The following is a 26,973-nucleotide window of genomic DNA, read 5'->3' on the forward strand; positions in this document are numbered from 1 at the left end:
ACTAACGCGTATGGAAATAACACGTACGTCCAAGCGCGTTTGCGCACATGGCTTTGTTTGTACCGTGGTCGATTCGAATTCCGGGTTTGGCCTATTCCGTGTTATTGTTGATTGACTCAGTACTTTGAAACTCATGCAAAATCTACTATGATCGGTTGATTATCAAGGTCATGCGTCACTCTGTCGAATCAGCTTGTTCCTTACTTACGATACATGAACTGAGGAGGGGCCAAAAGATACCGCTGGTGGCGCTATCCAGGACGGCCAGTCTCACATCACGGTCTATGAAGTATGATCGCCAAAGGTTAATTGTCGACCCCACGCTGAATTCTACCTGTCCGACGGACTGGTAACTTTTTTATTTTACCAGTCCGGTGGAAAAATAGCCAGTCTCGGACTGCCAGACAGGCGTTATTTCGAACACTGGTTACACTACAAAGCAACAGAAAATGTGAGAGCTACCAAGAAAGCAAAAAAGTACTTTCTACCATCAAGAAGGAAGAAGGACTTTGTTCTGAAAAACAGCAAGCAGAGATACAACATCTTTCGCAATCGTCTTGTGGTAACTTAGGAGAAGGGCAGGAGCAGACCACAGCACTGTGTTGTGGAAGGCTTCAAAATCAAAACTGAGGGCCTATGAGGTGTCACCTGCTTTTATAGTGCACATTAAGGACCCCAGGTGAGAGAAACATTCTTCTGTAGGTTTGTCTTGGGCAAGAATCAAGAAGGCTAATTGTTGTATTGAAGGTAAGAAGGCTAATTGTTGTATTGAAGGTAAAAGTGCGGCAAGATAATTAACATAATGTGAAGCCAGTAGCAGCCAACAGTCACATTGCGGCATATGAACAATCTTAGCAGCTTTGTCATGGCTAAAGGTAGCTATGATGCATGAAATGTATGTGCAACATAGATGTGTGAAGATGTCAGGGGAACTATCACAAGTTGAACAATCAGTGCATCTTTGACACATGAATGTTGAGTAATAGTGCAAATGTAAATGAAGACAATTATTATACTGTCAAAAATACATACAAAAACACAGCTTTCAAGGGCAACTTGATTTTATTGTTAAACTAAACATCCTTTGAAATAGATAAAAATGGCATGTAATAAAATATATGGCCTTGTCACACCTTGACGATTTAGCCAGCGTGTGCCAAAGTATGAAAACTTTGGCTAACACGCTCGGTATGCATCGAAACGTTATGGGTAAGTTTTCTATAAGTTAAGAGCACACTGGTATACGACATAGGTTATCCAAAACTTTTGTGCATGCACAAAACTTAAGCAAGGGTATGGCTCATAGGTCCCGCACATGCAGGCCATAAGTTGTGGGTTGGTTATGCGTTCGTTGACACATATTTGCACATGCTACTTGTAAGTTGCTCATAAGTCGAAATGTGTTGAGATGATTGTCTAGCGTACCTATGAGTACGTTATGAATATGTTATGTATATGCCCAAAATTGAAAAATACATTGTAATTTCAGCAAGCCAGTGTTTTAGAGAAATTTTGATAAGTCTGCATATGCTGGCTAAATCGTCAAGGTGTGACTGAGTGTCCAAAGTCATAGTTAAAAACTCACATGCAGATCAGGAGATCATGAACAAGCAGGTCTATCAACTACATATCATTTCCTAAGACAAAATCTACCTTAAAATTAGCTTTGCTATATTTAGCTTGTTCCTACATACCATGAAATCTTGGACAGAATGGTACAAGCCATTGTTTTGGCACAGTTTTCATGGGCTACACTTGACCAAGATGTGTATTTTGACTTTTTGATACATTAACACTACAGCATGTGAAACTGTACACCTGTTTGGCTCCCAAACAATCAGCATACATTTCAGGTCCAGCAGAAACTGCAGTGAAGTAGCTGTCAGCTGTGTCAAGCTTTTGATGTTTTTGAGATGAATTTCATGAGGAATTGCCAAAATTTGCTGGTCAGACTCATTATACATTTCAGAGAAGCTATTGGTAAGGATGTCATCTGAAGACATTACCTTAAGAAATTGCGATGTGAGTAGATGCAAGGCTAGTGAAATGTACAATGTTTTACCCACCTTGTGGTTTATAAGCAGTACCAAGTTTTCCAGAGGTTTTTTTGTGGTTTCTGTCAAGATTTTGGCAATTATTTGAGTGACGGTACATTTTTTCGCCAGGGAAATAAATACTACTGACTCTTTGAGAACATCAAAAGTGTGCCTTCATTTTGATCTCATGCAAATCAGGTATGGAAGTATTTTGGAGACTGGGGGCCGTATAGACTGAAAGATTCAGTCGTGTGCGCTGCGACCTACGAACCTTCACTAGGACTGAAGGCACACTGTTAAAATCCTGTTCTCAAACAAACTTTTGTTGGACCCAATGATATTACAGGAATGAGTTAATTGACAGTATGTAGAGCAACAAGACCGCCCACAACGCTCACTCATTATCGTCATTACGTATGTAGATAGCCCAGGTGATGAATATTCAAATTACAATACCATGATTTACATATTTGAGAAGTCTGTAATGACAGTTGTGGGCGGTACTTTTTTCTTTTGAGTTTGCCTCAGCCAAGTACAGTGTGCCTTCTGTCGTAGTAAAGGGTCATAGGTCGCAGTGCACTGGAGCGCCCGCACACGACTGAATCTTTCAGTCTAGGGATTGTACAATTGCAAGAGGTTTGTTCACTCATCCTGTAGAGCTGAAATTGCTTGGTGTTCAAATTACACAAAGTGAGAACAGGAATCAATGTTGATTTTGCTCCCTCGGCACTGTGAATGTGTTATGAAATCTCACTCTATTTGCTGTTTATCATTACATTGTTTGTACAAATCATTTGAAACTTCAATAAATAGAGTCTTATGTGGTAGCCTGTACAGGTCTATCTCGGTTTTTGTTAACCATATCAAAGGTATGAATGAGTTGCATGTTTTCTAACTGATTCAATGGGCAGTGGACTGGTATTTCTTGTGTCTTGCATGATACAGTATTTGTTTCGTAATTGAAATCTATGTGTGAAAATAATGTTCATATCAACATTTTCAAAAGACGCTTAAAAACTTACATCTTCCAGAGAGCATTTTCATTGTAACTCTAAGCGCCACTGAGCATTGTTTAACTTTGGATTTTAGGCGCTATACAAATTTTCTAGATAGATAGATAGATAGTGCACAATATCTAACTGTGCATTGGATTGAGTATAAAAGGTACAAACCAAGTGCAGCAAGGTAGCTGTATAATGCAACATAGCTACAAGATAAATGTGTGCTGCAACATAACAGCAAGCAGTGTTACACTGATGTAAGAAGCCAAGTACTGCTGCAATATCACCACAGCCCGCAGCTCTGGTAAGCATGAGTCTGAAATCAGCATAATGCATCAGGAAGGTGTGGATACTCATTTCAATGTGTGCCATCATTCTGCGCCTAAAATCTGTGCATGTCTGACACCAGAACTGCTGTTATGTAATGGCAACCAAAGCGTCTGTCTAGAATTTGCATGGTGAAAAAATGACATTGTGCAAGCTACCTTTCGCGGTGCAGCAGGGCAGGGTGGGCAGGTCTGATATAGTCAGATAAAATATCCTTGATCATCAAACTTCTTTCGCTTGTTGTCTCCACGATCAACAAACTGTTGCTTCCACTCATCATACGGCATCTTCATCGTGTTGGGACAGTAGTAGTTGCCATAGTATTGTCGGTGGTTCACATTTGTTGGTTGGTGACACTCTTGGCACACTGTTTTCCACACTCTGGCAGATTCTTTGTCAAATTTAACTATCTTGTGCCACCTTACACTGGCAGATTCTGGCAGACTGGATTGGTGTATCTGTGCTACTGGTTGGCCCGACGCTCCTGAAGATGGTTGGCAATACACACGCACTGACGGTAATGCACGAACAGTTGAGAATACACAATGGGTTACACTTGGCGGCAACAAAACATAAATTGGCTTATTGCTTGTTGATGCTACTTGTGACAGGCTGGTTGTTGCACCTGGTTTTTGTTGAGATACGATCACAACATTTTTGGCGTTTGCTTGGCTGGCTGTTGATTCCTTGCTGGCTGTGTTTGCTGGTACACTAAGATTCCAGATCACTGGTTGCATGGCTGCAGCTGCCGAAAGTGATAATGGTTTTGCCCTGCCATCGTTAAGTGCCACAGACATGGAAGGCACACTTGTTAGCAATGAGACCCCTTTTTTAAACATGTCTGGCTCTAGACACCTTGGTGTCTTGTTGTACCTGCCAATAAAAAAAATTAAAACTGAGTTGATGAAATGAGATGGTACACAATACTATATGCACACTCTGGAATGTGTATAATTATGTTTATTGCACAGAAAAGGCAAGCTGATAAAGTTCTTTCCACAAGTTTGTTATTATATAATGAATCATTTTTCTTCTGAGTACTTAGGCCATTCAAAGAAAATTCTTTGTTTGCCATCCTTGGATTTTTTGTAAAAACCTACCAGCCAGCCAGGGATAAAAACATACATGGACAAAAAACACAAGTGTATTATCATAAGCTCATTTTTTATTAGGTTTCCTTTGAAAAAAGAACATTTCCCTTACCGAAGATTATTTCTACTGCAAAGTTGCAGCAAGTTTGCTGCAAATATGCAGCAAGCATAGCTTGCAGGAAGGATTTGCAGAAGTTTGCAGTTAGCTGTGACCCTCCAGCAAATCCTTAAATCAGTTGGCAGCAAATTTGCAGCAAACAAGGTTATTGCTGCAAATATGCAGCAACACATGACGGACATATTGCCCACTATTTCATTACAAGGGAGTACAGTGTACCATTGCACTTTGTGACCAGTCATATTCAAGAAAACAAAACTGACCTTTCATTTATATTTTAAATTCATTTATTTTTATAACAGATAATCCACTTTTAAATTATAATAATTGGTTAGATAGTAAACAGCTTTAAAGCACAGTTCAGCTGGTGAAAGCAACATAACTCAGCAACATTGCATGGATATGAGAGTGCATCAACAGTATACCATAGTGACATTATTATGTAACAAGAGTGCCCTTCGACAATCTGGTCAGGTAAATCATGGTCGGATTGACAACTGAATTTTTAGAAAAACAGGGACTTGTCTATCTTGCAAGTTAAACTCTGTATTTTCTGCGAATGACACCAAAATGCAAGCAGTTTTGAACCAAATATACGCGTCGTAGACTTTTGTTACTGCAAATCTGTACCATAAAAATATCGACAGATGAGAACTTTTCATTGTAGAAACCGACAAGTAAATGTCAATGTTGGTATGAGCAAGGACCCACTACTATCTCAAAGCGGTGTAGTGGCTGTGCTCCAAGCTATAAAGCAGTATATGGTACGTGTATAGTCTGTGTCCCGTCATCGTCAACAAAATCTCGCCTTCTGATGACATGGCTTGATGTGAAAGCTTTTGTCCATGTTTTCAGCATTAGAATTATATTGCCGAGCACAAATTTGAGGTTTAGGATTACACTCCATGCCGAGCCACTGTATGAAATGCCAGTATATGCTACTTCGCCAACGTCCAACACGTCCTGTATAGCCAGCTATGAGCAGCCTTCATGTTTACACTCTCAGGTGACAGTTCATCAACTTCAGTTTGCGCATTGATATTGATTCTTCACGCTGAAAGAATTTTTACTCTCTTTAGAGTCTTTCTATGATAAAAATAACCATTTTCATTAAGGTGGCTGGAAAGGCTATTTTTGCACCAATTCTTTTCTCAGAGTTAATGTCAAGTTTCCAGTGTTAGAATCAAGATATTTAGTTCAAATTTTCAGGATAACTCCCTTACTTAATTAATACTTTCTCCAAAAAATATAAAAATTGATTGCATATTTGCAGCCATGATTTTGAAATATGACACCAGCAAATATTAAAATTTATTTTTTTCATATTTTTTTACATATTTGAATTTAATAATAATTGGATAGTACTTTATATTACCAAATTAGTTATAAATATGTTGACACTTGATTATAAGATGTGTACAGCAGGATTTGTAAATAAAATTTGTTTTTATGATTTTACATGGGTTTACATATCAAAAAATTGTTAAAAAATTCTTTCAAATTTCAAAATGTGATTTTTCAAAAAGTACTTCAAATACAGGAAAATTATGCCATAGTCATCTTGTCTGTAACCTTGTTAATAGGCTGTAAAAATTCCATGTCCATATCTCATTTCAAAGGTTGGATTAAATTGGCATAAAATTATGTAGGAAAACTGTTATTCTGTCAAAAATGTTGAAAACAAGCCATATTTGCACCCCTCTTTTGAAGTCACAGAGCAGTCTTTTGGTTAATCTCACTTTTGACACCTGTTTGACACTCAAAGAATATAAAAATGCATTTACAATAGCAGTCACGCATTCTGAATGCAAGCACTGCCTTGTCAAACTTTCCTGAAAAACAGCAAAAAATGACTTCCCCTTTTCAAACATTTTTTAAAAGCTAGGGGACCTCTACAATAGTTAATACACGAAGGACTCCCCAATTTCCTCTTATTTGGTCAGTTTTTCAGAAGTTTCAACAGGCTATAACTCTGCAATGCCTTTGACCCCAAATGTCTGGGTTTTTTTATTCCACAGAGAATGTTGACTACTTTTATATTTTAATAGTTTTATTGAAGTTTATGACTGACGCTCTAGCCTTTCCAGTCACCTTAAACTTATAAATTATTATGTTATATCAAGTATGAAACATAACAGATTGTTGCAGATGTAGAGTCAATTCCAGCATTTCAAAACAGGACAACATTATCAGCATTTCAAAACAGGACAACATTATCAATCGCATAATGATTTATAGATCACACTTCCGTTAATGTCATGAGGCTTGATCGGAGTGAAGTTAGATTTTAGTACCATCAGCTGTGTACTTGTGATCAGGGAGTTATCTTGTGGACAATTTCATGACCTTTCTATGGAATCGCCAGCCATATGATATCATAGTGTTGCAAAAACGTGTAGACAGTACCAGAGACAGACGGCGTTCTAAATTTGTGAACGCGAACAGCAGTAAAGACGCCGACTGTATTTTCTAATGTACACACAGCCTGGAGAGACCTGCAACCGGGAATCGTCCAACGTCTACGAGCCGTTCACAAATGTTAGTCTGTCTGTAGATCGCTATTATGTTTTGTGATCCTTGTATTGCTATGTTTACCTACAGATAAATTTTCGTTGAGTACTGATTCATGCTGAATTCACTTTCTTTTCACACTTACAAAAAGTGCTGAGATTTTTGCAGATTGTTGCCGTCATGTACATGAGGGGATTGGCCGGTACAAACCATGTAGGTAGACAAATCCCCTGAGAGCGGAAAAATTCCGCATTACCGAATTAACGGCTTATGACTCCTCAGAGAGTAAATAAACTACCGTTCAAGTAAAACAAAAGATCACAATGTTTATGAATATGACACCACCCGTGATATTTGTAGAGGAATCACTGATTGACAGGCAGTTCAAACCTCAAGTAAGGTATCTTTTCATATGGAAATGATTTCGAACCTACAGTGTTTGTGCTGGGGAATCTTGGCATGTATGTAAACATCATACAGCAAGCTGTCCACCATCGGACATTTTGATCGTTATTAATTTAATAACAATCAAAATATTTATGCATTTTTCTGCTGTCAGTTTTTCAACTTGTTTTTGTCTCATTTTCAAATAATTATCGATTTCTTTCATCAAATTGCAATGTTTACAATGTTTGGTCAAACAGTAAAGGCTTTCAATCTTCCCTGAACAATTTGTATTTTTCAGAATGCATTGCTGGTACTCTAAAGAGACAAAAAATTCAGAGAATAGAAAGCCAAATCGCAGCCTTTGACAGTAATGTACATGTTACATGAAACTTCTCGAGTCAAAAGAAAATCTCTTGAAGATACTTGTGGCATGAAATGAACATGGCATATAAAATATATCGTACCACAATTTGAATTTAACCTTTTTTTCTCTATTGTCTTTTTTATTTTATTTTATTTTATTGCACTGACCATTGCTTCTTGTGAAACTGGTATTTCAGAGCTTAGTTGGATAAAACACATCTTGTGCTGTCCACAGTCTGCCTTAAGATATGTCAGGTCACAGAGGGACTGGTCAGGTTTTTATTCTCAACCGTGTCACTGACATTGGCCATGAGTACATGAGTGATTTTACAACTTCTGTGTACATATGTGAACTGAACTTATTATAATGTTGGAGGAGATAAAAATGTTGAAACCTGTGGTAAAATACAAGAAATTCTGCTGTCACTTAATTGTGTTGCTTCTTTGGTTTTCAGTATCTCTCGTTTATTTAATAATGTACTGGTATTAAGTTTTCTTACTGTTGCTGAAATCGGAAAAAGTTTATTCCAGAGCTGACTGCTGTCAAACTAAGCCAACTTATAAAGGAAATTTTGCATGTTTAGTTTGCAACAAATGTGCAGTAACATGCAAAATAATTTGCTGCATGGAGTTTGCGGCAAATTTTCAGTAACATTCAAATTAATTTGCCACAAATTTGCTGCCAAGAGTTTGCAGCAAGGTTGCGGCAAGGAGTTTGCTGCATATTTGCAGTAAGTTCACAAGAAACCTAATTTGCGTCTGAAAAATGAACCACCAGCATATTTGCAGCAAATAGTTTGCTGCAAATTTACTGCAAAGCTTGCGGTAAATTTGCAGTAACAGTTTGCGAGAGGCCTAAAATATCGGTAAGGGTTTTGTCTGTAATAGTGTTAACACTGTTTTTGTCTCTTAATTTTCTCTGAAAACCTACCAGCACGTGGACGGCAAACAAATAATTTTATTTAAAGAACCTTACTGATTTTTTAAAAATAAATTGTAACATTTACAACCCAAGTGTCTGATGTGTACCACTGATACAACATCATGTGACACAAGTCATTGTAAAATCTCCCCCTTCTTAGGCAGTATTGTTTTGATATCCTTTCCACTTACCACTGTGATATAGTAGTTTGATTGATCTCGGAAAGCTGTATCGATGTTTCTTTCATCACTGCAGCATTGTCAAGAACCAACCCTTGAATATGTTTGTATGCTTTATACACAAGGGGAAATTTTGGGTGTGTTGTACCATCAATCTCCTTTGTAGATGGGTACCGCTCACATAGTTTTGCAGTGAGACATTCAACATATCGGTTGCAGTCTGGCCATTCCACAGTTCTAGTAAGCCTTAAAGACCATCTAAAAATTAAAGAAGGGAAAACATATTAGTTTCAGTGTTCTTAATTGCTTAGAAAAGAGCAGAGGGGCGACTGATTTACATAACAATGCATAATTTGCATATTGTTTAGTTGTGAAAATGTATTCCTGTGTATGGTTATTAACAGATGAATACATTACTTGAAAACCAGAAGTATGGTCCACCTTTAAGTATCCTCTTGTGGATATCACGTGATGCAAGCTCCAAATCTGGAGCTTTTTTCCCATGATTCAAATTACATGGGCAACTTCCTGTACTATTTTTATTGGTTTTTGTAAAAAATTGTGCGAGTTATAAATGGCGAAAACAGCTTTTCAGAGGTAAGTGACCACAAAGCTAGCACATATGTAAAAATCATCCTTGTTGAACTTCCCCTTTAAATACACATTGCCCAATGCTTCTCAGTACAATTAGATATCTATCAGATCAATATCTGTAGCACGTTTCATCAAATTTAATGCTGTAATATCACTAATTATAAAGTTCATTAAATATGCAAATAAACCCTTAATTAACTTGACACTGCTCAATGTTTCATACCACAATTAGATATTTATCAGATCAATATCTGTAGCAGTTTTCACTAAATTTGGTGCCGTAATTTCAGAGTTATATACCTAATTACAAAGTTCATTAAATATCAGAAAGAACCTTTAATTAACTTCACACTACTGTATAAATGCTTTACAACACAGTCAGATATCTGTCGGATCAGTGTCTGCAGCAGATTTCATCAAGTTTGGTGCATTTATTTAGGAGTTATATGACTAATTACAAAACTTCATAAAATTGCAAATGAGCTATTTATTAACTTGACACTGCTCAACACTTCTCGGTAAAATTAGATATTTTATCAGATCAATATCTGTAGCAGTTTTCACTAAATTTGGTGCCGTAATTTCAGAGTTAGATACCTAATTACAAAGTTCATTAAATATGCAAATGACCCTTAATTAACTTTACACTACTAAATGCTTTACACACCACAGTTAGATATCTGTCGGATCAGTATCTACAGCAGATTTCATCAATTTAGTGCAGTTCTTGGAGTTTATGTGACTAATTACAAAACTTCATCAAATATGCAAATGAGCTATTTATTAACTTGACACTGCCCAATGCTTCTAAGTACAATTTGATACATATCATTTCAACATTTCTTGCATGTATCATCAAATTTGGTGCAGGAATGTCAGAGCTATGTCGCTAATAACAAAAGTTCATTTCATATGCAAATGAGCAGATAATTGACATGACACTCACAGTATAATAATGTTCTGAGATTGTCATCCGTGAAAAGTTTCATGACATTTTATGCAGTATTTCTTGATATATGTCAACACTGTCATTAGTGTCTCCATAGGGAAACCATTATATGAAAAAGTACCGCAATTATACGGTGTCGCTCAAATTTGATCAGAATTGGTACATACCAAAGATCAACAATAAGTGTTATTTCTATCTGTTCAGTGCAGGAAAATTATACGTTGATGTTATGACAATTTCTGCAGTACAACCAGAAAAACAAGAAATATTTAAACCAGAAAATTAAGAATGACAAAAGTAAATAAGGTCTGAAACTTTAGGTACTGAAGGTCAACTTCAGCTAGGCGACTGATGCCGTATGTTGTGGGTTCGAATCCGATTGAAAACTAGCCGTATTTTCTACCCTGGGTTGGTAACACTGCTGGTGGACAGAATTGTCCCCGAGGTTATCGTTCACCCAGTTAAAGCGATGAAATTTGTTTCTTCGCTTCGATAAAGTGTGTATGTGCGATGTATGATAGTGAGCATGCGTGCGTGAGTGCTTCACGAACTCTACAACGTGTTGAGCGGTCTCAGTCAGAAAAAAATGTAACAACTTAGCTGGCTATTGAACCACTCTTTTTTGGGAGTGGAGATTTAGCCGAGTGGTTCTGTCTGTGGCCTCTCAGCTAGGCGACTGATGCCGTATGTTGTGGGTTCAAATCCGATTGAAAACTAGCCGTACTAGCAACATGCATAGCAGAGAATCTTTCAACCATGGATGTACAAAAAATAGACATCCATGGTTTCAGCAGATCTGTTAATATGTCACAGTTCATAAACAATGACAGGAAATGACCAATCAGCTGTTTCAGTTACTGCTACCACTCCCAAACATAATAGGTACCCTGTATACAAATAGGTTAAGGGTCAAAATCCTCTTATTCAGATGTGTGGGCTGATTCAGTTCACTGCCACCACTCCTGCACACTTGCAGTATTTCCCTTTTTCTCACTTCATTTGCACAAATTCACATCTCAACCCCTACATCTACCTGTACACCAAATACTGAGACGGTACCTTTGGCGGTATGGGAGCCTTTGTGTGTGACGGACATACATCCGCACATACATACCCACAAATATACAGACATACAGACGCCACTCAGACTCATCATATAAGCTCTTTTTGGTATTTATATATAAAACAAGTTATCGTTGATGACAGTCCCCACTTGTTAATGGGTACTTGATTACTGGTCTCAGAGAGGATAGAGTCCTCTTCATTAGGTCTGTGATAAAAATACTTTTGAATAAATTCGCTTGATACATGTCTTAGTTGTAGTTCAGGACATGAAAAAATCGTAATAAAATGGCCACAAGGCGGCCATATTGGATCATATCACAAAACAAATCAATGTGCATATGTATGACATAGGTCAATGTCCTTGTACCAACTTTGAATAAAATTGGTTGAGATATGCCTGAGTTATGGTTCTGTACATGAAAAAATCGTAAAAAAATGGCCGCACGGCGGCCATATTGGATCGTATCACAAAACAAATCGATGTGCATAGCTATGACATTGGTCAATGTCCTTGTACCAACTTTGAATAAAATCTGTTGAAACATGCCTGAGTAATGACTTTGTACATGAAAAAATCGTAATAAAATGGCCGCCTGGCGGCCATATTGGATTGTATCACAAAACAAATTGACGTGCATATGTATGCCATAGGTCAATGTCCTTGTACCAAGTTTGAATAAAATCGGTTGAGATATGCCTGAGTTATGGCTCTGTACATGAAAAAATCGTAACAAAATGGCCGCTTGGCAGCCATATTGGATCGTATCACAAAAAAAATTGACGTGCATATGTATGACATTGGTCAATGTCCTTGTACCAACTTTGAATAAAATCAGTTGAAACATGCCTGAGTTATGGCTCTGTACATGAAAAAATCGTAATAAAATGGCCGCCTGGCAGCCATATTGGATCGTACCACAAAACAAATCAACGTGCATCTGTATGACATATGAAGTAATCCTTGTACCAAGTTTGAATGAAATCGCTCAGGCTTCTCCGAGATATCTGCGTGAACGGACGGACAGACGGACGGATGCACGCACTGACACATGCACCCACGGCGGGACCAAACCTATGTCCCCCCGGACAGTGTCCGTGGGGACTAAAAATTCAAGACCAGAAAAGTATTTTAAAAATTTGAGAGTGAATATCTGTCCCTACAGTGGATTCTACAATAACATATTCTGACGAAAAATGACTGATACCTCTTCAAAACAAGTCATCATTGATGACACAGTCCCCACTTGTTAATGGGTGCTTTGATTACAGGTCCTCAGAGAGGATAGAGTCCTCTTCATTAGGTCTGTGATAAAAATACTTTTGAATAAATTCGCTTGATACATGTCTGAGTTGTAGTTCAGGACATGAAAAAATCGTAATAAAATGGCCACATGGTGGCCATATTGGATCGAATCACAAAACAAATCAATTTGCATATGTATGACATAGGTCAATGTCCTTGTACCAACTTTGATTAAAATCGGTTGAAATATGCCTGAGTTATGGCTTTGTACATGAAAAAATCATAACAAAATGGCCGCACAGCAGCCATATTGGATCGTATCACAAAACAAATTAAGATGCATATGTATGACATTGGTCAATCTCCTTGTACCAACTTTGAATAAATTTGCTTGATACATGTCTGAGTTATGGTTCTGGACATGAAAAAACGTAATAAAATGGCCACACGGCGGCCATATTGGATCTTATCACATAACAAGTCAATGTGCATGTGTCATGACATAGGTCGATGTCCTTGTACCAAGTTTGAATAAAATTGGTTGAGATATGCCTAAGTTATGGCTCTGTACATGAAAAAATCGTCACAAAATGGCCGCACGGTGGCCATATTGGATCGTATCACAAAACAAATTGATGTGCATAGCTATGACATTGGTCAATGTCCTTGTACCAACTTTGAATAAAATCTGTAGAAACATGCCTGAGTAATGGCTCTGTACATGAAAAAATCGTAATAAAATGGCCACCTGGCAGCCATATTGGATCGTATCACAAAACAAATTGACGTGCATATCTATGACATTGGCCAATGTCCTTGTACCAACTTTGAATAAAATCAGTTGAAACATGCCTGAATTATGGCTCTGTATATGAAAAAATCGTAATAAAATGGCCGCCTGGCAGCCATATTGGATCGTATCACAAAACAAATCGACATGCATCTGTATGACATATGAAGTAATCCTTGTACCAAGTTTGAATGAAATCGCTCCAGGCATCTCTGAGATATCTGCGTGAACGGACGGACGGACGGACGCACAGACGCACGCACGCACGCACGACACACGCACGCACACACGCACGGACATGACCAAACCTATAAGTCCCCCCGGACGGTGTCCGTGGGGACTAATAATAATGTAATCTTTTAATGTTGAACTGTAAAGGTATTTTTGCCTTACCACACTTCTTCAGTGTGTTGTTGCGCAATAAACATTGTCTATAAAACCAAATATGAGCTAAAAAAAGATATGTCATAATTTCATTAATATGCACGCCACACTAACCAAAATTTAATCAGTTCTTGCAATTAGCATATGGTACCTGTCTACCAAATCTGACTTGAATCTGTCTGGGCATTTTTGAGTTATCAAGTAAACAGACAGACAGACAGAAAGACAGTTACACACACACACACTCTCTCACACACACGGACAGACAAACAGACATCACTATGACATTAGCTCACGTGCTTGAACACGTGAGCTAAAAATGAGAAAAATTGCCCAAAAATTGCAAATATGAAAATTTCACCAAAAATTTAAGAAACCCTTAAAAAGACAACCCTAAGATCAAAAGTATCAAGTTTAAAAGCAATCTAACAAGAATTTTGGGAGAAAATTATTTTTATGACCAAAAATTGGAAAATATGCTCCCAAAATACAAATATGAAATTTGACCAAATTTGAAAAATCTGGCAAAGACAAACCCTAGGATCACCCATACCGAGGAAAATTTGCACCAAAAATTCAACTATCAAATTTCACCACAATTTAAACAAATCTAACTGAAGTCACCATAAAGAACCTGCAGACCAAGTTTCAACCAAATCCAGCCTGTTAATACAGAGTTTTAGCAATTTGCTAGATTTTTTCCATTTTTTTACCTCATATATTGTTGACACTGAGATGTTCACTTGAACAAATTCACATCTTGACTTTCAGGTGCACCTGTACACCAAATACTAAGATGGCAGATGCAGTGGTTTTGGAGTTTTTGATGTGCACAAACATAGATAGGATAGGATAGGATAGGATAGGATAAATAATTTACATAGCGCCTAGTATCCATCAGCAATGTTCACTGGCGCTTTACACTAGGTCACAGGTAAGCTCCCTTGAAGAAATGAGTCTTAAGCAAAGATCTGAAGGTGCGAATGTCCAGGGCTGATCGAAGAGGAGCTGGCAGTTTGTTCCATAGAATTGATGAGGAATAGGAGAAGGATCTGTCACCGTATGATTTTAACCGAGTTCGTGGAACTTTAAGTGTGGTTTGTAGACTTGATCGGAGAGATCTGCTAGGGGTGTTGACTTCAATGAGTTCAGCCAGGTATGAAGGAGCGAGTCCATGTATTGATTTAGATACGTACATACATACATTCATATGTACATACCTACAGACATTAAAGAGGCACTCCCGCTTGGTATAATTTTTAAAACACGTCTTTTTAATGCCAACGGTTGATATTTGACGTGGCGACTGCGCGCGGATCGCGAGATATCAATTTAAACATGTCATTTCCCGAGCGTATTTTTCACATCCTGAAGTTTTACGATCGTTTCTGATTTTGACCCGAAATCCCCCGAAAGGTTTGTTGTTGTGCTGATTGACGACATTCTAGGGAGTCTACAATAAGTTCAAACGACACGATTAATTTACTTCCCAATGTAAAGACTTTATATACAGCATTATGCCTTTACCTCAGGTACGTTTTTTAAAACTTCTCCTTAGTTTTTGTCGTTTTCATTGTTCTAAATCAGTTGAATTATATTTTAACCAATACCACATAAACATCAGTTTTACGTGTTTAATATTAGCTGCCTCCGATGACTACATTTGGTCGTCTGCCACACAGTACCTGTGGTTTGCCGCGCGCGTAGTATGCGTCTATGCATACCACGTGGCGGCCGCTATGTATCAACCGCACGTAGCTGTGCTAGTTACCTATGCGAATTCTGGTGGAATCAGCAAAAATTGTTTTTCGTTTTTTTCGCCAAGTCAGTAAGACTCAGCTTTCACCCACGGGGCATGACCAATCACTGACGCGAGTGGTACTGTGGCATACTGCAGCGTAAGTGTAGACTCGTACTCCATAGCTTAGTTGACAATGGCCTCAGTGCCGAACGTTCGATGTTCGGAAGCCCAATTTAGGTGGGCCACCGGAATTCACACTTTTACTTTTTGAAGACATTTTTTATCGATATCTCGCGATCCGCGCGCAGTCACCAAGCCAAATATCGACCGTTGGCATTAAAAAAATGTGCTCTAAAAATGTTACCAAGTGGGAGTGCCACTTTAATTAAGAATATTTGGTGTATCATGAGGCTGTTTGTGGAGTCATATCAAGATCAAATCAATATAACAACTTCATACCTTTTGTTAGTTCCAACGTCAGCTGCAGTATTGGACACTTCTTTGGATCTGCTTTGAGTTTGTTCAGTGCGGTAGTGAGGAGAAAAGCAGGTTGAGTTACGATCACACTCATCGAGTTTCTTCCACAGCTGTATCAACCAGGCGGCTTGCTCATCTGACAGTGGTTGGTGAACTGAGTCTAACTGTACAAGGAATTCAGCCAGGTCCTCTACTTGCTCATACCCAGGAATGTCATCAGGTTTGACAAATTCCTGCATTTAACCCAAAATATGATATATAAGTGATTTAACCTCTTCAACACCATGGTTTGGCCAAAACCCATTGTTTTCAATAGTGATTACACACCTTTTACTTGGAATTTGGATGAACAGGTGAGTATGTGACCATGCACATTCAAATGGGTCAAACCCAGAATTCAAATGGACCACGGTACAAACAAACCCTCGTGCACAAACGCACATAAAAGTATGTGCATTTTCGTACACATAGGCTTGTTTGTACCACCACCATGTGATCTCTTGGGCATACTGAGTCTAGGGAACAGAGCGTGCCCTTTTTATTCTGGAGTAGAACCCTTACCACACACTGACAACCATCATTTTCTTTGCTTTTGTTCATTGTATGCTGGCTGAACAAACACAGAGTATCTACTCACATCAGGTGGACAAGAAGTCTTATTGGTCGTATCAGGAATGGTTTCAGTGCGTGCACTGGTTTCCATAGGTGTACTGGTTTCTGTGGATGCACTGGTTTCAATGGGTGTACTGATTTCCATGGGTGCACTGGTTTCCGCAGCACGAGGTACTACAGGCAACTTGATTTTCTCCCGAACTACAGATAAAATTTTACAGAATCTGTAAAATGTATGGCCTCATGAAGTCAGAGAGGTTTTAAAGCTGGGTAGGTCAAACTTTCAGGAAGAATGCATCTCAGGGACAGATACTTGGACTCAAAATTTTTCACAACTCTTTTCTTATCTACCACTTACAGGGGCTCATTTTAAAGCATTTAGAGTAAATAGTTTTCACCAGCTTACATTTTGAAAATTGAGAATTGAACTTTTCCCCATAGAATTAACACAGGGTTGACAGCCATTTTAACTTTAAATATCTGTAAATGTTAGGTAATTAATGTTTCTCTGGTGCCAAATTGTGGCCCCCAATTTTCATTCGGTAAGAAAATGACAGAAAGTTTCACCAAGGAAAGTTTGAGCAAAAGTTTAAGTCTTTCACTTTCAAGGCATGTACTACCGTCCGTGTGAGAGAAAATATCCTTACCCTCCTGTGTATCTTGTACAGTGAAAATGAAATCATCTTCATTTGTGTCCATAGGCTCAGCTGGCTGAAGACTAGCAGGAGAAACTGCATTGGAGGCTTCATGGAGGGGTAGTTCTTCTAAACAGACAGTTGCATCTTCAACTGTGTCACCTTCTTGTAAACCATCCTCTGCCTCCTCTTTCTCATCTCCATCAATTGGCTTATGTTTGATGGCATCAGCGGTGTCTGGATCTATTGTGTAGTACCGTAAGACTGCTCCTGTCTGATTGTAGAGATATTCAACGCCAATCAGCTCACCTACTTGTACAGAGATAAAAATAAATACATCCATAATGGTCTAAATGTTGTTGTCCAAATAAAATCTTTTCTGTGAACATGTTTGCTCTGTACATATGGAAAAATAAATGAACTACAGTGGATTTCAAGCAAGCTCCACATTCAACTGTCTGAGACAGCCACACTGTATGGACATTATAAACAATACGCTTTTGTACCACAGCATGTTTCGAGGTGACCACCACATTCTGTCTATTGAGATCAAGGATCAGATGAATTGGAAGATCTCGTTCAAAAGCTTTGTGTATATATAGTGCAATCAACTGATCAGCTACCTGGATAGACAGACTTACCGACACTACTTTATTGTATTCGGATATTGTACATTGCATTTGGTTATGTCATATGGTAAGTTGTGGAGCCAGACTAAAATTCACTGTTGTGCATACCTGTGTAATTCTGAGGTTTCCGGTATGATTTATTCACTTCCTTTCCCAGAACACTATGACTTAGTTTGTTCACTGCATAGCCATCAATACCATCAGCAGAACATGGCTCAGGAACTTGGCCACTAGCAGGAGTTACTACCCTGTCCCCATTCCACCTGACCAAACCGCCGAGGAGGTATGTCTGGAATTGTAAATCAGTGGCAGTTGTAGCTGTAAGCAAATAAATGTACAACAGAGAATTCTGTCAGTATTTCTAAAACAGATCACGCCCACAGCTGGGAGATATTAACGGAATGAATTCACTAGAAATATGAATTAGGATTAGCAATTACTGTTAATAAAATGTAGCGACATTATTTTAGTATAAGTAACTTCACATTGCACTTGTAAACAAATTTGTACAAATACAATGCCAAAAGGGCACTGCATTTATCGTGAAGTGCTTCTGATCACCAAGAATTGCTGAAAGTTATTTCACATATGATATCATCTGAGGGCACACACGGACAGAAAAAGTGTTTGTGTTACCCAGGCCCAGCTAGGAAACACCACGGAGTTCAACCACAGCTTTCCAGGGCTTCAAATACTAGAGTGCAAACTTCACTATGCATGTTCATGTTACCTTGAGGTGGGTAGATTGTCAGATCCATGCACAAGCTGCACTTGCTGAAAATGATACAGTACACATTATGAATTTTACCTGAAAATGCCAAGTCATCCCTGCTATTTGGCATTTTGACTTAGCAAATTTTTTTATTTTAGCACCGATAGCAAAAGACATCATTTTTCTTTCATTAACATGCAAAAATAAATATTTGCCTGCATTATCCACAAGGACGACAAAAATAAAACCTGTCAGTATTACAATGGATACTAAACTACAAGCTGCCAGAAAATGTGTCCAAATTTCAAGAATTACCATACATTAGTGTCTGATGTCACACGCGTGCAGCTATATCTCAGTATTGAGAGATAAACATCTGTACTATGTTTCATCAAATTTGATGCAGTGGTTCTGGAGATAGCCCACTAATTAGAAAAGTTCATTAAATATGCAATTAGCAATTAATTCCCATGACACTGTTAGGTGTCTTTGTACACTGATATGTAGACTTGGTTCAAGTCGGTGAATTTAAAAAAAATAGCGTCAATGACACTGTGCTCCCATCCTGGACTATTTAGTGTTTGTTCTCTGGTCAGATATTTGAACATGTGTGAAAGGGATAAAGTGCATGAAGTGAAAATACTTAAATGTAATGTACTGGAGACAGTGAAATATGTTTAATGTATTTATTCAGAATATAAAATGGAAAAAATACAGAATTAGAAATATCGTATACTGTGATACAACCCATAATAACTAAACAAGTCATTGACAATGACAGTCCCACTTGTAATAGGAGTATTAGTCTTGATGGGGCAGGGAAATGTGGTCATTAAGAAGTATCACTGGAGTGTATATGTTGAGATCTATGGGCAAATAGGTCTATGTCGTTGTTCCCAATTTGAAACACATGAGGCATGTCTAAGTTATGGTTCTAAATCGGGAAAAAAGATCACACCTCTAGCAGTATTGGCCAGCCAAGAAATACATATGCGCATAATAAATGAGGTACAAGATGTGACATCTTAAGGTCTAATATCCTATCAAAATTGGAGGGTATAGAACTTGTGGTTACTGAGATATGCATATATATGTATAATCAAGGTCAAAGGTCATTGAGGTTACATGACATTTTGAAAAAAAAATTATGCTAATTAATCCCTATATGCCAAAAAATCAGACCTCTAGCTCTATTCACTTGCCCAGAATTAGATGTGTGCAAAATTAATGAGGTAAAGCATGTGTTGTCATAAGGTCTCCCATCCTACTAAATACAAAGGACATAGCACTTGTAGTTACTTATTTATTGACATAAACATATATTTTAGGTAAAAGGTCATCAAGGTCACATGACATTTAGTCAAAAAATTTTCTTCTATAGTTATCCCTATATACCAAAAATCAGACATCCAGCTCTATTGGCTTGCTCAGAATGAGATATGTGCATAATTAATGAGCTACAATATGTGGCATCATAAGGTGTCCAATCATACCAGATATGAAGGGTGTAGCACTTGTGGTTACTGAGTTATGGACAAATATGTATATTTGAGGTCAAAGGTCACCGAGGTCACATTACATTTGTCAAAAAAAATTCTCTCCTATAGTTATCCCTATATCAAAAATCAGACCTCTGGCTCTATTGGCTTGCTCAAAATTAGATATGCACATAATTAATGTGGTACAATATGTGGCATCATAAGGTGTCCCATCATACTATACATGAAGGGTGTAGCACTTGTGGTTACTGAGTTATGGACAAATATGTATATTTGAGGTCAAAGGTCACCGAAGTCATGTCACATTTTGTCAAAAAAATTGTATTGCTAGGTTATCCCTACATACCAAATATATTATCAAAACAAACCACCAATTGTATGAAACATGGGCCTAAATACAGAGAGACTGACATTCACAGACTGGCACAGAGTGATGACATTGACCCCAAGTGTGCCTTGGCCCATGGAGAGTGATAAAGATATAACAAAAAGCTGAATGTAATGATAAAATAGTTAAGTATAGGCCTACAGACACTGAGGGTGAATATGTTACAGCAATTTGATTAGTTTCTTTTCATTTTCTACTTCTGTGATAATTTTTAAGACAATCAAACTGCAAGGCAGTTTTAATATTTAATTGACATAATTTAATTTAATATTTAATATTTAATTATTTTATATAATTTAATTGACATACATGTTATCTTTTACAAGCACACAGCAAACTGTTCTTGATTTTTCATTTACAATATTTGACATAGACTGAAATACATAACATGCAACAAATATTTACATTTTCCCATGCACCAGATACATGGAGAGATTTCAACATGCAATCATTAACTCAGAAACCCTATCAGGGAAAAGTAAACATTGTTTTCTTCCAGAACAGCTGGTATATCCACATCTGGAGCAACTTACAAACTTAACCAATTACACAAGGATGATGACACAAGAGATAAGTTAAACTGTGGTGAACTTGACTATTCCTTTCAAATCCTTACCTAACTTGATTGACATCTTAAACTAAAATACACTGTTTATGGCACATGATTTAATGGCACACATAAAATACATCAGGGGTGTACCATTTGATAAAAGGGGGTGTGTCTGGAAGATTGATGAGGAACATCTTTTTTATCCGATACACTGTACATTCTTTTTTTCCCACTATCCCACCTTTTCTTTTTGACAAACCTTCTGTGGCTGATTTTTTTATTGACATTTGTTTGGATTTTTTCAAAATCTGCCAGGACCCCCCCCCCCCCCCCCCCTCCATCATTCTTTAACATTGAAAAAAATTTGAATATATTTGTTGGAAACCAAACCTGCTAAAATCACTCAGCTATGTTTTCTCATTATTTTTTACCGCATTTCAACACCAAATACAGTTTACCATTTCAAATGCTTACTGAATCACAGCATTATCTTAAACATAGGGCCAATGTCCCTGAAGCTACTATAGACATGGATACAAAATTAAGTATTTCCTGACTGTATGAAATCATCTCACTAAGGTCATCCTAGGGACCTGTTAACAAATATTAAAGCTGTCTGACAAGCGGTTTTGAAAAAAACAAGCGACCCAATAGTCGACAGAGCTCTGCTGTGTTATGTAGAGAGCAACTTTTTGTGACATATGCATTGATGAAGATGGTTGAGATCTTTGATAGCTCATTTCAGGATGGCCTGACCTAAAATGGCAACATTAGCTGCAAATATACAAAATTGATGATTTCATCATAATTATGTATAAAAATGTATACAAAATATCAAAGCTATCACATGAGTAACTTTGGAGAAACAAATATTTTGACCAAAAATGGCAAAATTGACCCAAAAATACAAAAATTGAAGATTTCATCAAATTTCACTATATCACACTAGGAGAACCCCCAGGAACCTGTATACCAAATATCAAAGGCATCAGACAAGTAGTTTTTGAGAAACACATTTTTTGACCAAAAATGGCAAAAATTGCACCAAAAATACAAAATTGCAGATTTCATCATATATTCTGTATATCATATTTAGTTTATCTGTAGGAACCTGTATACCAAATATCAAAGCTGTCAGACGAGCGGTTTTGATGAAATAAATTTTGACCAAAAATGACAAAAAAATTCCTTAAAAATACAGATTTGCTATTTCATCACAATTTGAACAAATCCAAATTGGGCTATCCCTAGGGACCTGTATACCAAATATCAAGCTGTCAGACGAGCGGTTTTGATGAAATAAATTTTTGACCAAAAATGACAAAAAAATTCCTTAAAAATACAGATTTGCTTATTTCATTACAATTTGAACAAATCCAAGTTGGGCTATCCCTAGGGACCTGTATACTAAATATCAAAGCTGTCAGACGAGCGATTTTGATGAAATAAATTTTTGACCAAAAATGACAAAAAAATTCCTTAAAAATACAGATTTGCTTATTTCATCACAATTTGAACAAATCCAAGTTGGGCTATCCCTAGGGACCTGTATACCAAATATCAAAGCTGTCAGACAAGAGGTTTTGATGAAATAAATTTTTGACCAAAAATGACAAAAAAATTCCTTAAAAATACAGATTTGCATATTTCATCACAATTTGAACAAATCCAAGTTGGGTTATCCCTAGGGACCTGTATACCAAATATCAAAGCTGTCTGACCAGCGGTTATGAAGAAGGAGATTTTTTACCAAAAACGCCTTTTTTGGCACTAATTTGCATATTTTTGGCAATGACAACTTCATTTGAACAAATCTCATCTACAGCCCATCATCCATGTACACACCAAATATCAAGATGAAATGTGCAGCGGTTTTGGAGTTTTTGATGTTGACAGACAGACATACAGACATACAGACATACAGACATACAGACATACAGACATTTTCCTAGCCTATAAGAATAGCTTCCATTGCCATATATACATATGGCTATGGGAGCTAAAAAATAAAATCATTTATAATAGTTTCTCTTGTGTCTCTCCTATTTTGTACAAACCTAGCTGGAATTTGGCAGCTCACGCCAGGTTTTCCCAGCGATTCAATGCGTCACGTTTGAGTCTGCGCAGTAGTGAGTTAGTTTCTGCCTGATTCACCGACTTGGACTTCTTGCAAAGTACAGGCGGTGAGACGGACTGTGTACACAGTGACGTAGAGCAAATACAAAATGATTGACAGTCCCCGCTGTTATTCTGGCCAATAAGAAGAACGCATGCTAATAAACCTCTGCATACATTAAAAAGTTTGTTGTCATCTCCGTGCAAAGCTAGACATCGATTACGTTTTATATCTGGGCGAATAATGGCATCAAGTTCGTACATCAACCGCGTTTTACAACTGGTCGGTCGACCATCGCTAATCATTCGAGATTACCAAAGAAAGCTTGTTGAGAGTTACATTGAGGGAAAAGATGTGTTCGTCAGCACACCAACCCACAGTTGCGAGTGTAGTGATACGCACAGGCTCTAGAGTCAATGCAGGCAAACCGCTAGCCGTCACTGATACAATAAAAATCAAAAGGTGAGCAACAGCGGAAGCCATGCATGGAGACCGAGTAAATTTCAACAGACGGTTTTGCCCTCTTTTATCTCAAACACAACTTGTTTATTGGGGTCGATCGATGCTCCAGTTCATCAACTTCATGAATACTCACACCAATATCCAAAATCTCTCTGTTAAGTCCATGAAAAAGCTGTGTTTTCGGAGCAGTGGCAGCTAGGAAACGCTATAATCATACATGACCCGCACTGACCTATCACGAAATGTTCTGATTGGTTGTTACTTTTAAGGGAATACGTCATCCATTTCAGGGGGTGCTACGCTCATGAGATTTAGTTACACGTAATTACGTTCGATCAGTATCCGTAACGTCTTTGTCATGCAGTGTGCGAAACTCATGCAAATCTCTACTGGCCAAGCGTGCCAGCAACTTTAAAAAATACCGTCAAGGACACTATGTGCTCACATTCGGTTTGAATTGGTCCATTCAAGAAATATTTAAACCAGGAAAAACAAGAATGACAAAAGCGAATAAGGTCTCCAACTTAGGTACTGGAGTCATCTTTAGGAACATGCATATCAACTTCCATAGCAATGGAGAAGCAGATCCTAAATACATAAGCAAATGTCAACAACAAAAAACAGAGAAGGCTTGATAAAAAGAAAAGGTGGGAGTGGGCAAAAAATGCACAAGGGATCTGGTAAAAAAGTAATGCTACATCATCAATCTTAATAATAATAATAATTTATTTTTCTTAAGCGATTTCCATCAATAAAATATCAAACCGCTTTACAATAGAATACAAGATGAAAATACAATAATAATAAAAGTACCATAAAAATGCTCTGGTTAAAATACAACAAGTACATTAAAATACTCCGTTAAAAATACAAACTCTACAATGCAACATGATACGAACATCAAAACGATGACTTAATCATTATAGTACTTTCTGAAGAGATATGTTTTCAGAGATGTTTTAAAAGAGGCAACAGATGGTGACAATCTAATTTCTTTTGGAAAGGAATTCCATAAAGTGGGAGCAGCATTAGAAAAAGAGCGGTAACCAAAATGTTTCTGTTTCCAGTTCACCGGCTCCAAAATTGGTGTGAACACTGAGCGTGTAAACCCTACCCCCCCTGAATATCAAATGTTCCACCCCTTGGTATTACATAAGGCCAAATGACAGGAAGTACATTTACAACCTTGGAGATTTTTTAATTAATGCCATGAGTGTTATCATTCTAATGTAAACAGCACTTAAGTTAGTTACAGATAGTGAAATGCCTTCCACTGTGGGCGGTGATTACAACATCTGGAATTATCCTGGATCCAAATTTGTCTTACATAGAAAAGTTGCAAAAATTGGTCCGCAATGAAAAAAATCACCTTAGCTTAGTTTACTGGATCAAATTTTACTACAAATTGATACCAAACATGACAAAATTATGTTCACAGCCTTCAAAATTGTCTCACAACATATCCTTGGTTGGTGTAGGTCATTTAAGGTCACAAACTGAGAAAATTACCTAAAATATACAAATTTTGGGGTTTCCCAACACTTTGAGCAGAAAATTTATCTAATAACATCTTTCGGGACTTTATACCAAATTATAAAGCTATCAAACAAGGGACTTTATACCAAATTACAAAGCTATCAAAAAAGTAATTTTGAGATAAAGTTTTCTTGACCAAAAATGACAATATTGTCTTAAAAATTTGTATTTCAGGACAATTTCAACATATCTAACTATTGTCATCTCTGTACGTCTGTGTACCAAATATGAAAGCTGTCTGTCCAGGGGTTAAAAGGAAATACTGTTTAAAATTTTTTGACCAAAAATGACAAAATTGCTCAAAAATAGTAATTTTCCCAATTTTTTCATAATTTCAACAAATTAGAAGAGTAACACCCTTGCAAAGAGACAACCAAAATTTGAGAGCGATTGGGCTGGCGGTTTCAGAGAAGAAGAATTTTTACTGAAAATGAGAAAAATCACCCAAAAAATTCAGCAAAAATACAAAATTAAGGATATTATCACAATATTCATAAAACTGTATAAGGTTCACCTAAGGTACTTGCACACAAATTTTCAAAGCAATCAAAAAAGCAGTTCTTGAGTTATTAATTCTTAACCATTTTCACATTTTGTAAGCTCATTTGCATAATTTTGGCAAAGCAGACTTCATTTGAACAAAATCCCATCTATAGCCCAGGATGCATCCACACACCAAATACCAAGCTGAAACGTGCAGCGGTTTGCGTGTTTTTGATGTTGACGGACATACTGTACGACATACATACATACATACATACAACATACATACATACACACATACATACAGACGCCATCGACTTCAGCCTATACGATAAACTCACATTGGTATAACCAAATGTGAGCTAAAAATCACTGGCCCTGAAGGAAATCAACTGGTTAATCGTCAGGTCAAATCCAAATATAGTGAAGATTTTTTACCCGCGCTCAGTATAGGGGCCAAGAACATGGGATTGAAAAATAAATAAAAGACACCACTTCAAAATCCTAACATCAAACTGTTTTTTTATGCCTTTTAATTCTTTTATTCTTTTTTAATTCTTCAAATGAAGATGATTATCAAAACCGAAAGTTGGGGCAACTGATCTCAGTGTTAAAAAAACATAAAATCAGTGAAAGGTTAAGCACTAACACATAAACGTTTTCATTTCCTAAAATTGCCTTTCACGAGAGCACAAGCGTGGGCTTGAAACACGTCCCAACACGGAAATGCTAAGAATCCAGAACTCCGATCAGGGATGGGTAAGTTTTGGCAGCACAAACACCGGATCACGCACAAATTGAGTCAATATAACACATGACTCTTCAAAAAACGATTCTGACTTCTCCCTTTTGAGGGACTCATCATCAAATTCAATGAAGGGAATACAAAAAAATAGGGTAACTGATAAAGAGAAATAATACTGAAATGTCTAAACCCACATTAAAATACAAATCACAAATTTAAAATGTGAGCGTAATTTTTACAGTGACCAAGGCAAATGGCCATCAAGTCAATGAAGACGGTACTTTGCACGATGTCGGACATTACTTTCTAGTATCGAAGTTTGATGTCAGACATAATGCCGTCATCGTAACGATCTATACTATCTGGTCTAAAATCGATACTAGACAATACAAGAATGACTTGCCTCTTGTCGCTGCACGCCGGGTTTG

The 26,973-nt window shown here is 37.4% G+C and overlaps 2 protein-coding genes across 4 annotated transcripts in view; both read right to left on the reverse strand.

Annotated features, from left to right (window-relative positions):
* LOC139119361 (uncharacterized) overlaps positions 1 to 26,973 on the reverse strand; it is a 147,707-nt gene that overhangs the window by 86,556 nt on the left and 34,178 nt on the right. The window lies entirely within an intron of this gene.
* LOC139119358 (uncharacterized) overlaps positions 777 to 26,973 on the reverse strand; it is a 57,161-nt gene continuing 30,964 nt past the window's right edge. Inside the window, exons 8-13 of one of the 3 annotated variants that reach the window (XM_070683139.1) lie at positions 18,163 to 18,372; positions 17,438 to 17,737; positions 16,816 to 16,991; positions 16,161 to 16,411; positions 8,948 to 9,193; positions 777 to 4,237 (exon numbers count right to left, since the gene is read on the reverse strand). In XM_070683139.1, the coding sequence (XP_070539240.1) occupies positions 3,565 to 4,237; positions 8,948 to 9,193; positions 16,161 to 16,411; positions 16,816 to 16,991; positions 17,438 to 17,737; positions 18,163 to 18,372 (1,856 nt within the window). In that variant the 3' untranslated portion in view covers positions 777 to 3,564. The remainder of the gene's footprint in view (positions 4,238 to 8,947; positions 9,194 to 16,160; positions 16,412 to 16,815; positions 16,992 to 17,437; positions 17,738 to 18,162; positions 18,373 to 26,973) is intronic. The other 2 variants (XM_070683138.1, XM_070683140.1) reach the window with 2 other exon arrangements.

The sequence above is a fragment of the Ptychodera flava genome, chromosome 19, assembly GCF_041260155.1.
Source record: "Ptychodera flava strain L36383 chromosome 19, AS_Pfla_20210202, whole genome shotgun sequence".
Classification (NCBI taxonomy): domain Eukaryota; kingdom Metazoa; phylum Hemichordata; class Enteropneusta; family Ptychoderidae; genus Ptychodera; species Ptychodera flava.